The following is a 16408-nucleotide window of genomic DNA, read 5'->3' as shown; positions in this document are numbered from 1 at the left end:
TAAGAATATAAATCTCTGGCTTTTGGGCATAATTCCTACTGCTACCCAAACAGATATGGATTCCTCTCTAATAGTCATTGCAGGAACCTGGGAGAGCTCTGGGCATGATCTCACAGAATTGGGGTTCAGGCTAATGAATGGTCTTCTTCGTTTTGTCTTTCAGATTTGCCCATGGTGAGCCTTGTCAATTATAGCTTGGATTCTCCTCTGGTTCCTGTGGAAGTTTCTATTCTGATAAATTACAGAGCTCTCTCTTCACCCTTTTAGTTCTCCAAATCTGCAGGGGGCAGCAGTTTACCTTGTGACCTCACTGCTGTTAGAGATCTAAAAAGAGTTGTTAGTTCTTCACTTTTACTTGTTAGAATGGAGTGGTAACTTCCAAACTTCTCACATGCTAGACCAGAAACTAGAAACCACTATTTCTTTCAAAAACAATTCAAAACTCCATCAACTGAATAAATAAAGTATTGTCTATCCATACAAGGTAATAATATTTAGCAATAAAAAGAAATGAACTACTGATACATGTTACACTATCGATAAAGCTCAGGGATGCTAAGCATGAGGAGCCAGATGCAGAACACACACTAGATGATTCCATTTATATGAAATGTTCAGAAAAGATAACTCTCTGGAGACAAAAAGCAAATTAGTGGTTTCTTGAGGCTTGAGGTGAAATGATGACTGACCAGAAATTCTTGCAAGGGATCTCACCGCATAATGGAAGAGTTCTAAAACTAGATTGTGGTAAAGGTCACATGATTCATTAACTTACTGAAAATTCTAGTGTTCTTTCCAAAGGTGACTTTTGTCATCTCAAAGAAGTTAATTTTTAATAAGAATAAAGATTTATTTGGGGAGCATAGAAAATCTTTAAAGCAAAACAAGCAACGGCTCCTTGCATTCCTAATGACAGTGACTTCAATTCTTCCCCCTTTTCCTACCCTTTTTTCTTTACTGAGATGAAGCATTACTGGATTCTTGCAAAAACCTTCACTGTTTCTTTTAAAAATATCATATTCCCCATATCACTGTATTTTTGCTATTGTATTGATATACTGTATTTACTTTTTAGCTCTTTCTTGATTGGACAATTCTAGATCTCCTTCACCATACATAACTTACGTGCCCATTTTTGGAGTGAATTTCTAGAAATCAAATAATTGAGTCACATTTTTAATGGTTTTGATGCATTTCTAGTGTATAGGATCTCTTTCCATCAGAAGCTGAGCAGGTTTCTGTTTCTCAACACCTGCACCAAAGCTGTGTGTGATAATTTGTTTTATCTTTTCCAATTACAAGAGAAAAACAATATTTTGTTGTTGATTTAAGGGAGGCTGCGCATATTTTCATTTATTAATAGCTTATTTGTTGTTATTAGCTTATTTTATTTTGTGAAATGTCCATCCTTTGCCCATTTTTACAGTGAAGTACTTTCTTTTTGTTGAGTTTAAAGATAAAAGATAAACAAGCTGGGTGTGGTGGCACACACTTGTAATCCCAGCACTCAGGAAGCTGAGGCAGGAGGATCATTGTGAATTTGAGACCAGCCTGGGCTATAAAGTGAGCTCAAGACCAACCTGCATAGTGAGACCCTGTCTCAAAAAGACAAAAAAAAAAAAAAAAAAAAGATAAACAAACAATGAGTTTCAAAACAAGTTAGTAACTACAATAGTTCATACATTGCTGATTGTTGTCTTTGTAGTCAATATTCAGAGTAAAGGATACAGGTATAATATCTTGTCTAAAAAATAGTAGCACAAAACATTCTTTTCAAGGAACAAAGGACTATACTGACATCCTTAGAAAGGCCTCTTCCACCCCAATATAGTTCCACATTCACCAATATATTCTCATAGTGTTCCCTTTTCTTTTCTCTTATTTTCTTGCTACTTATTCTTTATTTCACCTGGAATTTATTGTAGTTTATGGATTAAGATTGGAGTCTAACTTAAATTTCTCCCAAATAATTGATTAGCTGTCAAGGCACAATTAATGAATAATTCATCCTTTCTCTATTGATAGGAAATAACCACCTTTATCATGTTTTAAATACCTATCTCTAGTTGAGTCTATTCAGAAAGACTTTTGCCTCATTCTGTTGATCTGTGTTGTCACAGAGTCTTACAACGTGGCTTTAATGATTTTTGTTTAATAATATGTTTTAAAGTATGGCAACTTAAACCAACTTAGACCATTCTTTTACAGACATTTTATAGTCATTATCTTATACTTTGTCTTTGAGACATATTTTAGAGTCAATTTGTCAAGTAAAAGCAAAATTCTTCCATGACTCTAATTGGAGTTAAATTAAACTAAAAAAATAATTTGTAGAATACAGGTCTCCTCATTTAAGTGTATGTTTATACATTTCGGTTTCCATTTGTTTTTGTCATTTTAAAGAAACCAGAATGGCACACTGCTTTCTTGGGTTTATTGTTTGCCATTTAATCTTTTGCTGATACTATAAAAGAAATCCTTTTCTATTATGTTTTCCTACTGGCTGTCACCGATTCAAGGAAATACTATTAATTTGTGCTAAGCAGTCATTTAACTTAACACTTCTACTAGCTCTTACTCGTTCTTATGGTTAGGAATTTTCAGGGGGCATATTTATGTTTGCAAATAAGAGTTATTCATTTTCAAAAGTTGTACCTCTAAGTACATTTTCGGTCTTGCTTTGTTGGTTAGCATATAGTGTGAATCTTTACCTACAGATTTTTTTTCTTTAACAAAAATGTGCCCCGTATCTCACTGGACATCAAGGGTTGTGATTATAAAAATAAATGTAAGCTAAAAGTACTTCAAGGAAGTGTCTTTTCTGGTGCTATTTTATTAAGCATTATTACTAGCAGTAGATATTGTATTTTATCAAATATCTCTCTGAATTTGGTGAGTTGATTGTGTGTTTTTTTCTCCTTTGAACTATTGATGTAGTAGAATGATATTCATAGATTTCTTCATATTGAACACCACTGTTACATTCCTAGAATAAAACTCTATGTGGTCATGGTATGTTATTCTTGTAATATTCTGATAGATTCTGCTTGCCAGAATTCTATTGAGTATTTTCACAGCAATTTTAATGCTAGTAATTTTATTTCGGCCCTGTCAGGTTTTGTTATCAGGAATTTGTTAATTGGATAAAATGAACTAGAAAGGCTTTCGTATTCCTTATGCCCTATCCCAACTTCTATATGTGTCAATTATCTATGGCTTAATTGAGTGCTGGGTGTTGTCAGGGGTGTTTGCTTGTCCATGAGACCTTCTTAGGGAAGCATTACTAGATTCCTGCCCCTCCTCCCTACAACGGTCTTCCCCATCTCCCACAGGAGGAATCTTTGAGTACGCAGATGGCCCCAACGCCCAGGTCATGAATGCTGAAGAGCATGCCTTTCGATTTTCTGCCAACATCATCAACAGGAACAGGACCCTGCTGCCCAACACAACCTTGACTTACGACATCCAGAGGATTCACTTCCATGACAGCTTTGAGGCAACCAAGAAGGGTGAGTGTGCAGCTGCTGCCTGTGTCTTCCTGGGGTGGAGCTGAATTTCCTGTCCAGTCCCAGAGCTCTGGGTGGGTTTGGGGTTGCAACCTTTTCCACTTGGTCTGGGGACCTGCCTCAGTCCCAGGTCAGCTCAGACTGTCAGTCCCCAGGACCAGGAGAACAGTGTCCATCAGGAGTTGCCAGACCATTGTCTGGCACTGGAGGGAACAGAAGCTACGAAGGGTGATTGGTGAGAGGATCAGAGGCCAAGAAAGGCAGGGAGGGGGTGGGGATCGGAGGCAGAGTCTGCCAGGTGGAGGCTGAGCTGGTCACCAGCACCTCTGAACTCAAGAGGACATTTTCAACCTTCTGTTTTTCCTTTTTTGAGGTTTAATATTATTTGTGATTGACAAGTAGTAGTTGTAGATATTTATGGGGTATGATGTGATGTTTTGTTATGTACCTGCATTGTGGAATGATCAAATCAGAATAATTAGCATATTTACTTTAAGTGTTTATCGTTTCTTTGTGGTGAGAACATGTAAAATCTCTTTTAGCTATTTTTAAACATACATTTTTATTAATTACAATCATCTTGTTCTGAAAGCTTGTTTTGTCTCTCACTGAAATCCCACCCAATATAATCAATATTTTACATATTAAGTAGATAACGTATAACTTCAAATGCACAACATCTATTTGCCATGAAAAGACTTGATAAAAACAAAAAAGCTGCTTCAGTGCCTACAGTTTGACCCTAGATGCTATGGATGATCCTTGAAGTCTGACGTTGGCCTCAATAATTGGTATATTTTTATTTTCTTTTGGCTGCAGGGTAACAAGAAAATCATAATTCATAAAGACAAATTGTAGTAAAGCCAATTAAACAGTGTTCCCACACCTGAATTTTTAAAAATGAAATGAAAACAAATGTTATGGTACATCCTTCTTAATTAGACATATTTAAAATACACCCAAGCTTCAGTGACTCCAGCTCCTCAAACACACACAGAAAAGATAACTTATTAATACCTGGATGAGCCAGAAGTTTCCATTGTGTTATATTACACTCTGAAGTATACGAGTGTGCTTCTTTGCTACTTTTTAAAAGAATAGCCCACCCATGGGATCCATATCTGTAGATTCAGTCAACTACAGAACAAAAAACAATTCAGTAAAAATAATTACATTGGTAGTGCACATGCGGTTTCTCCTCATGATTTTTCCCTAAACAACATAGCATAATACCTATTTACATGATTTTATATTGGGTATTCTAAGTATAGTAATTCAAAAATGGCTTACAGTCTATGAGAGGATGTGCGGAAGATATATGCAAGTACTCTATCATCTTATGTGAAGGACTTGAGCATCTGCAGATTTTGGTATCCAAAGAGGGTCCTAGAACCAATCCCTGCAGATACCAAAGGAGACAGCATATCTGAACTGTATTCTTTCATATACATTTGATTCAAATTTAACTTTAAGGGTTAGATAACTCTGGAAATAACTTTCCCAGAACCTTAAATTGCCATGGAACACTGTTTAAGTGTCTCAAATCTCATTCCCCAAATAAATAGGTTATCTTTCCTATAATGTGATATCCTAGCCCCTTGCTTTTCCCCTTCAAACCTTAATCACAGTTTTTAGTTAAATAATTGTGTGTTTAATGTACTTCTCACTCTGCCCAATAACACCAAAGAGAAGGCTCTCTCTTGGTAATTGATATATTCCCCTGGCATCTGGGAAACAGGTAATTGCTCAATGAAATGATTACTGAATGAGGCAATGAATGGATAGTGTGAGTTTAGGGTGTGTTACCTGAGCATCATTGGCTAGTGCCACTGTTGGCTGAGCCAAGGAAAGTGTCATCCATGTATTCTGGGCAGACTGAGACCCAACCACAGGAGACTTATATCTTTCTAATGGGTTCCCAGTTTATGATCAAAAACAACTTTCTCTCAGGCCGGAATCCTTGATCTCTTAGACCCCCAGGTGCAGACCTGTCAAGGTGCTACCTGCAGATTTTCTGTTTTCCAAAGCCCCATCACAGGTAAGCATCTCAGTCAAGAAAAGCAACACAGCACAGCCTGGGAGGTATCTGTGACCTTTGGCAAAATATCCCATGCCTTAGTTTTCTGTTTCCTTGTCTCTTAAATGGGCTCAGCTCTGTAAAATGTATAGGAAAGTGCCTAGTACCATAGTCAGTATCATATAGGACTTTGCTCTTGTTACACTAGGCTCCCTTCCTCACCACATGCCAAACCAAGTCAAGACCTGTCACTACTGGCCTGCTCCTCCTTGCCTTAGGCAGAGAGGATCAGAGGGTTTCTAGTGTTCAGAACAATGACTGTCAACACTTTTGGATCACAGAGTCAGCCTACAGATGGGCAAGAAACACCCACCCTGAATTAGCTGGAGAGTTCCTTTACCCATCAGTCTTCTCTTGCTCCATTGAGCTCCTTCCCTGCCTGTGTTCTCCTGCTGTCTTCCCAGCATGCCTCAGGGCAAGCACTGCACAGTGAAGTATCCACATTCCTGCTGTGTGTCCAGCATCGTCCACCTGAAAAATGACTAAACCAAAACTGGTCAGTAAAAAGATCAGGACACAGAACAAATGCCTGGAACCAGAATACAGAGGTCCATGTGGGTACAACAAGATGAAGGGTCTTGGTACAAGTTTTCTAAAAAACAAACAAACAAAAACCCTAAAATAATAATTATGACTCCTTAGTAGTGGTAACCCAAATCACTATCTATATAAAAATAAAGAGCAAAATAGAAGATAAATAAATAAGAAGTAGAGAGAAGTTTGATACCTCCCTACATTACCAATTCCATTGTTTGAATGCACAGTATTTGCTAAGTTATTTCATGTACACTATTAGTTTCTCTTAGCCATGGAACAAAAAGTTTTGTGCTTCTCTCTGTTCATTTCTTCTTTGTATAAGCATAAATACTTTCAATATAACAATACACAGAGTATTCACTACTGTTACTCTCTTATTAGTTTGTTATGAAATTTTGGGTTTTTTAATAAAATCAAAAAAATGGAAAAGAAAGAAAGAGAAAGGAAGAAAGAAAGGAAGAGTGAAAAACATCATAAATTACTTGGAAAAGCCAATTCAACTACTTGGGAAATTTGATGCATGTGCTTGCTGAGTCTCACTGCGTGCCAGGCGTTGAGGACCCTAAGAGGACAAGGCAGAGGTGGCCCCCTCCTTATACCATGGAACTTGTATCCCATGTGGCTGACACAGCAGGTGCAGGACTGAGGGGCAGCAGATAGTGGAGGAAAGCAGGCTGGAGCCTCAGCTTGGTGAGGGAGCATTTGTTCATGAGGAAAAAAACCTCATCCAGGCGGGCTCAAAGCAAAAACATAACTACCACCCAAATCAAGCTGTAGACCACGTAGTCCCTTCAGAAACCCCTCTGGCGGCCCTCTACATGGTCACCTCTGGAAGGCCACCTTTGTCCCACTTCTGGTGACATGCTCTAGTTTGGCCTAATCTTGAACTTCATGTAGAGTGGAATTACCCAGGGTCTCCTTTTCTGAGCCTGGCTCCTTAGGCTCTGTAGTGCCCTCATGAGAGTCCTCTGTGCTGCTGAATAGAGCAGGAGTGCATTGTTCTCCACTGATGGACACTGGCCCGTTATACGAATGCGTCTCTGCTTTTCAAAACCCATTCTATTTTGTTACACCTTTAAGCTGTTCCAATTTATGGCTAGTGCTGCTATGAACACTGAGAGATACACAAATAGACTCACTTTTGTTGGGTATACTGAGGAGTGGAAGTACCCAGCCAGTTTTTCAAAGTCAGTTGTACCAATTTGCACTTTCACCAGAAGAGTACAACACTTTAACTGCTCTCCATCTTCACTAACCCTTGGCAAAATCAGTTTTATTTTTACATTCTTGCTGTTCTGGTATTTTATGTAGTGGTTATCTCATTGTGGTTTCAATTGGTATTTCCCTGATGATTAAAGATTGAATATATTTTCTTATGCTACTAGGTCATTTGACTATTTTCTCTTTTTTGTAGAGCGATATGGAATTATATTCATTCCCTTACAGTCTTACAATATCTTCTGAGGAGCAAAGTTCTTAATTTAAAGAAGTCCAATTAATATTTCCTAGTATAATGTTTTCTGTTCTTCTTGAGAAGTCTCTGTCTCTCCTGAGGCCATAAACATATTCTGCTCTGTTCTTGTCTAGAAGCACTGTTATTTTATTTTTCATACTTGGTTCTATGATCTAACTCAAACTGATTTTTTCAGCCCCTACCTGAAACCTATTTTTTCTACATAATCTACCTGAAATCTATTTTTTCTATATAATGCTGGTGAAAGTGAAAATTTCAACTTCTCCGAAGAATTGTTTGGCAGTACCTACTAAATCTTTGCCCTATAAGAATGTTCCTAGCTGTTTTAATGGTGACAACCAATAACTGGGAATAAATTAAGAACTTCATCCTAGGAGAACAATAGAATTCTAACCTGCAATAAAAAGAAAAAAAAGACAAATTCCTGCTATACACAATATAGATGAACCTCAAACATAACATTGAGTGAAAAATGGGGAAGGGCGTCGTGGTCAGTGGGCAGTGAGCAGTGGGCAGTGACAGGAAAGGAATAAGAAAGAGCCTTTTTGTGTTAGAAGCCTGTGATAGCTTGATCCAGGACCCATGAATGCATGACAGCTGAGGGCAGTTATATGTAAAATTCACCAATTATGTGCTTAAAACTAATTCATCTCACTTTGCGGTAAATTTAATAGAAGTGGTAGATAACACCCCATGAGAGTAACTCTGTCTGACCCAAGAGGCATTTCTGCTATTGGGTCATACTCCCCATTGGCCACCCTCTGTCTCACAGGGAGGCTTGTGACCCCATGATCTTTAGTTTTTCTTTTGATGCTTGATATTTTTAGCTGCATTCCTCTGGAGTACAGTTAAAACTCTTCCAAGGGGATACACTTGGGCCTAATTCTGATTAATCCAGTGATAATCCATTTTCCCTAGATGGAAGTTTCCATTCCCACCACCACCACCACCCTCTACTGGATCCAGCCCCCATAGGCCATGTGGGATGAGAGGACATGGAGGTAGAACCTGGCACCGCCTGCCCCACCAGCCGGGATTGAATTAGTCCTTCTCCCTGCACAAGACCCAGGAGCCTTTCCTTATTAAAAGGAACTCTCACTTATTGTCTTTATTTTGAAATGTTTTGTGGAAAATTAAAAGATGAGTGACTGCCAGGCAGTGTCTGAGCCAACAACCCAGAAAATGTCTGTGGTTTCTTCTAAGTCTGACCAGAGCAGGCCTGGAATCGACCCAGCACTCCCCAGGCTCCTCTGCCTTCACTTATTCTCTGGGCTGCTCAATTCCTTTTAAGACACAAATTGATTGGGATAATTTTTGCTATAACTACAATTGCCATGGAAAGGAGGAGGGGGGATACATTCAGGCTGGGGACTCCTGCAATGACTGTGAACCATGAGTTACTGTAAAATGACCAGAAAATGGATTCAAAATTGAAGCCACAAATAATGTAATTACTGCAGTGTGTGCTCAGGGCTGCCAGAACAAGGGCTGACTGCTGCCCTGGAAACATCTAGAGAGAAAGCTGCTGCTGCTGCTGCTACATTCCCTGCCCTGGTCCTTGAGGATAGCATTGATCTTCCAGGCTGGAAGATCCTCAGAGAACTGAAGGAAATTGGGAGGATGGGGAAAGGAGAGAGGCCAACAGGAGGAAATGGATGGAAGACAGGGCTGATGTCTCCTGCCACCCAGCAGTGAGGTCTGATCACCATGTCTCTGGAAAAATGAAACCCAGTATGGGTGCTGTCAATGTAAGATCACCACCATTGTCACACTTGTTGACGCCAATTCGTCAGCATCTACCACCATCCTGCTGCTACTGTCATCCCCATCCACAGTGGTATCACCTGTACTCAATAATGTCAGCAATACTGTCACTACCCCTGCCATTGCCATCTCTGTCACTGTTATGACAGCAACATCTGTGTCACCGTCAATCCCACCAATGCCAAAATCATCACCTTTCTTACTTCATTGTCTCTGTTACTGTGGCATCAGTGTCAGTAATGTGATGGCATCAACACCATCATCATCATTACCATCAGATTGCTATGCCATGACTCCATTCAGATCAATGCCAACATCATCACTCTTAGTATCCTCATCCCCAATGTTGCCATGACAACAATATCTTCATCCTCTTCCCCGGTCTCATCAACATCACTACCACCATCCCACTGATACTGTCATCAACACCACGACCATTGTTACCTCCTCTCCCTTCAATTCTTATATCCCTGTTGTCATTACTATGGCTGTCATCACCATTACTGTGGTGATATTGACATCTTTATCATCGATCTGAACATCAACATCAACACTACCATCCACCATTGCTGCTGCAACAGACCCATCAATGTCACCCTCATCAATGCCATCACCATTACGGTCTACACTCTTGTGATGTGGCCTTTGCTACTACAGTTGCTTTTAAAGATACTGTTACCATTATCCTAATAGTCAATATCCAAGCAGAACCACTATCTTCAAGGGCATTCTTAGGACCCTTTTTCTTCTCTCCCCTGCCTCAATCAGATAGAATTCCCAGACCTTGGTAGCAGGCAAGACCTGGGAGATTGGGTTGTGTGAGGTTACAGGAGGTGAGGTAGCATCATTTAGCCTGCTTCAAGGCACACATCAAAGTGAGAAATCCAGCAGGCAGATTCTTAGAAGCAGTGGTGGGAAGGAAGGAGATATTCAATATTTCAACCAAGCCTTCAATCTGAACATCCTCAGGGTGAAAGAGGATAGAGACAAGAAGTTCTGGGACAGAAAGCAGGGATATCAGGGGACAGGTAGAATGTTCAAAAGTGAAGTAGAAAGTAAAATATGAGAATACTATGGACTTTATAAGATCCCCACAGCCTCAGGCTTGGACAAGGCAGGGTGGTCAGGCCTGGAGTCCTATTGCTTATGCTCTGTGACCATCTGTTTCATGTTGGTATCCAGTTTCAATAGCTCTGTGGCCTTGGAGCACAGTGTCCTTGGGGAGAGTGTGTTGAAAAGAACAACTGTCCCTAAGTTTGACAATTGGCTAACAAAATCAGGATTCCTATTTTTGAAGCATTTATTATCACTGAGGTTCATCTCACACATAGTCACGTGAAAGACTACCCAAGGGTTGAATTTAAGGCGACAAAACTGCTTTACTGACCTGGTCTCCAATCCCCACACTGTAGGAGTACAAGGAAGATACCACATCCTCCACTTTGAATCCTCCTCTGCCTTGGTGTTGGCCACAAGGAGTCCCAGTCTCCCGGGAGGTGTTCTCTGTGCTGACTATGCTACCCACTATGCTCTAGGTGGTTCTGGTGGCTCCTAGCCATGCCTAGCCAACTCCTGCACTGCTGCATTTTCACCCACATTGTAAGCAGCATTCTCTGATACTCGTGGAGGAAATAGAAATTTTAGGAAAAATAATGACTTTACCTAATATTTCCCACTTCCAAGATGTAGTGAGATTAGTAGGGAATGTTAGCTAAGAGGAAAAATACTCAAAAGATCACCTAGTATCACGGAGTCAAGTCTACACTACTGTGTATGTCTGGATCAGCTGGTACCACCTTGTGCATTGGAGGTGCTCTCCTTCCTCTGGTCAGCCTCTCTTCCCAGGACAGGTTTCCTTGGGACCAGGCCCTAAAGAGCCTGCTGGATTTTCTCTCAGTAACTAGAACCTTGAATTCCCTGCCCAAGTGGTCTGAGCCACTCCCAGAGCCTGAATATCCCTCTCCCGGGGTCTGTCCTTTGAAAGGAGAGCCATGCTTCCATGCCTTGGGGGCAACCCAGGGGCAGCTGTGTGCAGAGGTGTCCACTGGGCTTGGATAGAAGAGCTGGGATGCCCACATGAGAGGTGTAAAGTTCTCTTGGTTCAAGATGGAGCCATTGGGACAAGCTGGGAGCTGGGTGCCACCTCTCTCCACATCACCATCATGGTGTGTGAGATGTCTCCATTCTCACCTGACTTTCCAGGGCATTGCAAAGGTACACTTAGCAAGACAGGCAGAAAACATGTGTTTTGTTTAACAGTTTGTTAGCTCAATTCCCATTTAAACATTTAACCTCATGGCATATGGATCTTCTTTTGTTCTTGGACCCTGGACCCTACAAATCTGAGAGGCTGGTCTGTGCCTAGGAGGTCACTCCCAGAAGCCCTTGAGGCAGCCAGGATGTGATGGAACCACAGCATGTTCACCCAAGTGCCTCGTCTGATGTCTTCCCATGAGTATCCTAGGTCTATGCAGGGTGGGAGGAGAGGGAATCATGTTGCTAAATGAGGGAAAAGCATTCCAGCCAGGGGGACAGTAAGTACAAGGGCCTTAAGGCAGGAGCATGCGTTCAGGAAACACCACGTATGTCAGTGGGGATTGAGTGTTCTGAGGGAGGGATAGAAAGTTGGGAGACACAAACTGAGCTGTCATTGTTTGATTGTTTGATCCTTTTTATGCCTACATCTTGTAACCTGAACAACTATTTTTTAAGATAACAATATGCAATATATTAACTAGTATTAATTTCCTATTTTTTTTAAACTTCTGTATCATTTATACCCTTTTTTATGCTCTTTTAAATAAAAAAAGAAATTCAGAAAGTAGGGAGACAAAGTAAAAAAGATGATGGGATGTGCAGAAGTGGGGAGGAGCTGCAACAAGTTGGGCCTCTTTGGCCACTATAAGGGCCCTGGCTTTTGCACTGAGTAAAATGGAACCACTTGAAGCAAAGCTTGATATCCTGAGAGTCCTTGTTGGATCTGGAGGGCAGAACAGACACTAGGGAGAATGATTGAGCTGTGATAATCCAAGTGCAAGACTATGGTGATCGGACCAAGGAAGAAAATAGGAGTGGGAGCGGGAGAAGTGGTCAGTGTGACAGTTTTTGAAGGAGCAGCAGCAGGATGTGGGCCAGGATGTGGTATGCAAGAGAACCAAAGAAGTCAAGATAAAGCCAAGGCTTTGCGCAAGAGGGTCAAAGAGAATACAGGTGCCCTTGATAGAGATGAGGGAGGCTGAGAAGAGGAGGTTACTTTTGCAAGTGTTGATCTGGGATGCAGCTTAGATATCTCAGCAAGGATGTTGAGAGACAGGGGAGCTAGCCAAGGCAGAGCTGGAGGCTGAAGCTTCAAAGTTGTCACCCAGTAGGTGCCTGTGTTTCCAAGCTCCTAGGGGACAGACCTAGCATGGAGCTGGTCATGATAGCTATGACATCACAGATGACCAGTATACCTGTGTCTGGAGTGCTTCCTAAGGGCCAGGCACCATGCTCCCATCTATCACATATCATCTCTTACCTTCCTGCAGTCAAAAAAAAGTATCCCATTTTTCAGATGACAAAACTGAAATTCAGAGAGATGGCAAGTCATCCATCCTCAGAGGGTTCCAGATGCTATTTTTTCCCAGATCACCATAATCACTTGCCCCCTTATTCCCACAACCCCTAGTGCTGACCCCTGTGCTGCTCTCCCTCACTGCTGCAGCCTGTGACCAGCTGGCGCTGGGCGTAGTGGCAATCTTTGGACCATCGCAGGGCTCCTGCACCAATGCTGTCCAGTCCATCTGCAATGCCCTGGAGGTGCCTCACATCCAGCTGCGTTGGAAGCACCACCCATTGGACAACAAGGACACCTTCTACGTGAACCTCTACCCGGACTATGCCTCACTCAGCCACGCCATTCTTGACCTGGTGCAGCACCTCAAGTGGAGGTCGGCCACTGTGGTCTATGATGACAGTACAGGTGAGTGGTTATTCTGGGCTGGGCTGGAAGGGTGAGGAAACAGAGCTGCAGTTTTAGTGTCTCATCTGCTTGTCTAATACAGCTGCCCCTGGGGAAAAAGCAGTGGCCTGCAGGCACAGCCCATCTTTGCCCCTGTAGTCCCCTCCCTGTGCACATAGGACACGTTCACGTCTTGCTCAGTCCCGGGCCATCTACATCTACCTCACTCCTTCCCCTGCATGCTATCTCCAGCCCCCCTTCCCCAGCATGAGTGTTCAGATATGCACTCAGCACCCAGCCCACGTGTCATGCACACTTGCACAGCCTCCACGCCTTCCTGTACTCTCCCACCTGTGCAATCCCTTCTGCAGTCAATATATCCCCTGGGGTATGGCCACTGGTCTCAATCCCAGCTATCTTACCTGCTACCTATGTTCCCACTCATGTGCCTCAGTTGCTTACACAATGTAAGGGCATAATGTTGATGAGTGCCTGGCACTACTCACTGAAGTACATGCTGACCATCTTTGCACCTGTACATAGTAACACACATGTCTCTACCTACGCTCAGATACACCAGCTCTAGTCATATACAGACACACCAATCTACCATGTGACCCAGCCAAGACCAGGCCTACAGAAGAGGATTTGTCTCATCCCCTTGCCCAGTTGGAGATAATGACAGCATTCCTCTGAGTAGTCCTGCTTAACCTTTCTGATCTAGCCTGGGACACATCTTCCAAACTCTAGGACAATGTTTCCCTCTGCCTCTAGTCTTCAAGCCCCTTAGTACGGGCCCAGAAGAGATAGCCACTAACAAATCCAGCAAATGCATTCTCAGCCTTTCTTTTTGGCCTCATCCATGGCTGAGGGCTGTGGATACCTGGATGACTAAAAATCCCTTACCTTCTCTGTGTCTCCCCTGCCTTGACTGAGTACCACACTGCCATCTCTGGGAAATTGTGTACAGAGGATTAAGGGGCTGCACAAAGTCATAGAAAGAGCCTGGGGTGTAGGGGAGAAGGGAGAGTAAAGCCCTTTGCCAGGCCCTGCCCTCATCCACAGTCAGCCTTAGGACAGGCCTCCAGTTACAGAAGCATACTCCTGGCTTAGTGCACAAAAAACCACCACCACTTGTCTGCAGTGAGCCGAGTGGTGTGGAGGTGTCTTCAGTTAATTTCAGTGGTCCTTGGAGTGATCCATTAGAAATGAAGAAATGAGATTCAACAAGGTTGGGATGCAGCTGGGATGCAGCTGGGATGCAGCCAGAGCCAGTGTGCAACTGCAGGCCCGGTCAAGTCCAAGGCCAGTGCTCATAGCCAGCACAGAGCTGGTTGTTCTCCCGCACCTCTTTCTTTCCAGACTCAATCCCAATGCGTTTCTTAACCTGGCTTCTTAAGAAAGAGTGACCTTGGCAAGTCACTTAACCCATCTGGCCTCACTCTTCCCACTTGTCAAGAGCCGCAGCATCCAGTCTCAGAAGAGCCCTCCAGCTCTCAGGCGCCTGTGATTCATGTCAGCTCTTGATTACCTCCTAATGGGCAGTGGGAATAGCAGGGCGAGAAGCTCTCAGAAGAGACAGTCAGAAAGTTGTTTATTTATCAGAATTCTGCAAACATCCATTGAGTTCCTACTGTACCCAAAGCACCAGACAGGAGATTCTTGAATGCCAGACTGCTTGATGCCAGACTGCTGCCTAGCATTCCCAGCAGAAGGGCTCTGCCTGCGCTCAGTCACCCTCAGTATCTCTGCAGCCTTCTGTCTTGATGCACCAGTATGAATGGTGTCTATCTATGAGCCCATCTCTGCCCCCCAGATTACATATTCTTTATTCCTTCAAGGTTCTGCATGGGATCTGGTGCAATGTCAGTGTTTTCAAATGTTAGTTGAAGAGAATTAAATTGGATTGGATTGGATTGGATTGGATTGGATTGGATTGGATTGGATTGGATTGGATTGGATTGAACAGAATTGAAAATCAAGTTGAATTAAACTATAATTAAATATTCCAAAATAAGATGTGAGGATGAAGAAGGAAAGACATTAACCCATTTTTTGAGTAGTTAATCATAGCACAGAAGAGTGGGTACCTGTCTGGAGGTCACTGGTGATTTCAGGCCCTCAGAACTAAGCATCTAGTACTGTGACACATGCATACAGTCAGAGCTGGAGGCCCTGGGAGAAGCACCCTGTGGCCTTGGTTACTCTGTGCTGGTCCATCCTTGAATACTTGGGGTCAGACATTCAAATGGACGGACAGAGTGAGCAGTGGTGAGGGCGGGACTAGTAAAGGGAGTGGTGTGAGCATAAGTGAGCCTGCCTGGCAGTCCTAGTGAGATGAGACCCAGGCTGAAGGAGAGGGCTCAAGTATGGAGAATAGGAGGGGAAAAATCAGATAAGCAGGTTGGAAGAAGAGCCTGGAGGAAGTAGGCTGAAGCAGAGGTGGCTATCTTAGGCCCACAGAAAGAAAAGAGGCCTGCCTTTGAGGGGTCACTTGGGATAACACGTAGGGGCAGAATAGAGGATAAGAAATACATGTAAGCAGGATATTGGAAAGTTGTAACTGGAATGTCCTGGATGCAAAGTGAGCGGAATAGACACTGGCACAGACCACTGCCCAGTGGGCCTTCGGGTGGGTAGGAAGAGGGAGGCTTTGCAGAGTAGAAGCCATGGCAAGATGATGGGCACCATGCTAGTGGAAGTGATCGCAGTTATGTCTGGAGCTTCCTGTCCCCAAGGCTTCCAGCTCTGACTGCACGTACACCATTCGAGCTTCACATCTGATGGCACAGAATTACTATTAACTAGTCAGAAAAGAAGAGAAAAAGGGGAAGGAGAAGGAGAAGAGGAGGAGAAACAGGAACAGGGACAGGAGGAGGAAGAGGAAAGAAGGAATGAGAGCATCATTTTTTCACCTTAAAGATGCACAACACACTCTTCTCCACAATATTAATTAGTATAATCCAATTTTTATTTCTAACCAATTTAAAACACAGTCTACAACATTTTAAAACATAGAAGAGTTCATAAGAGAAGGCATTTAGACAAGCAGAAAAATGGTCCTAGGGATCAAGTTCTGGATTCAAGCAATAATACAACTTCAGAAGTGA

General features: G+C 42.6%; 1 protein-coding gene across 1 annotated transcript in view; it reads left to right on the top strand.

Annotated features, from left to right (window-relative positions):
* Window positions 1-16408, top strand: part of Grik3 (glutamate ionotropic receptor kainate type subunit 3) — a 207202-nt gene that overhangs the window by 120017 nt on the left and 70777 nt on the right. Inside the window, exons 2-3 of the mRNA XM_063236091.1 lie at window positions 3333-3509; window positions 13062-13319. Of these exons, the coding sequence (XP_063092161.1) occupies window positions 3333-3509; window positions 13062-13319 (435 nt within the window). The remainder of the gene's footprint in view (window positions 1-3332; window positions 3510-13061; window positions 13320-16408) is intronic.

The sequence above is a fragment of the Cavia porcellus genome, unplaced genomic scaffold (assembly GCF_034190915.1).
Source record: "Cavia porcellus strain 051 isolate PalLab524CR breed Dunkin Hartley unplaced genomic scaffold, mCavPor4.1 scaffold_25, whole genome shotgun sequence".
Classification (NCBI taxonomy): Eukaryota; Metazoa; Chordata; class Mammalia; order Rodentia; family Caviidae; genus Cavia; species Cavia porcellus.
This window is presented reverse-complemented; position numbering and strand designations above follow the sequence as displayed.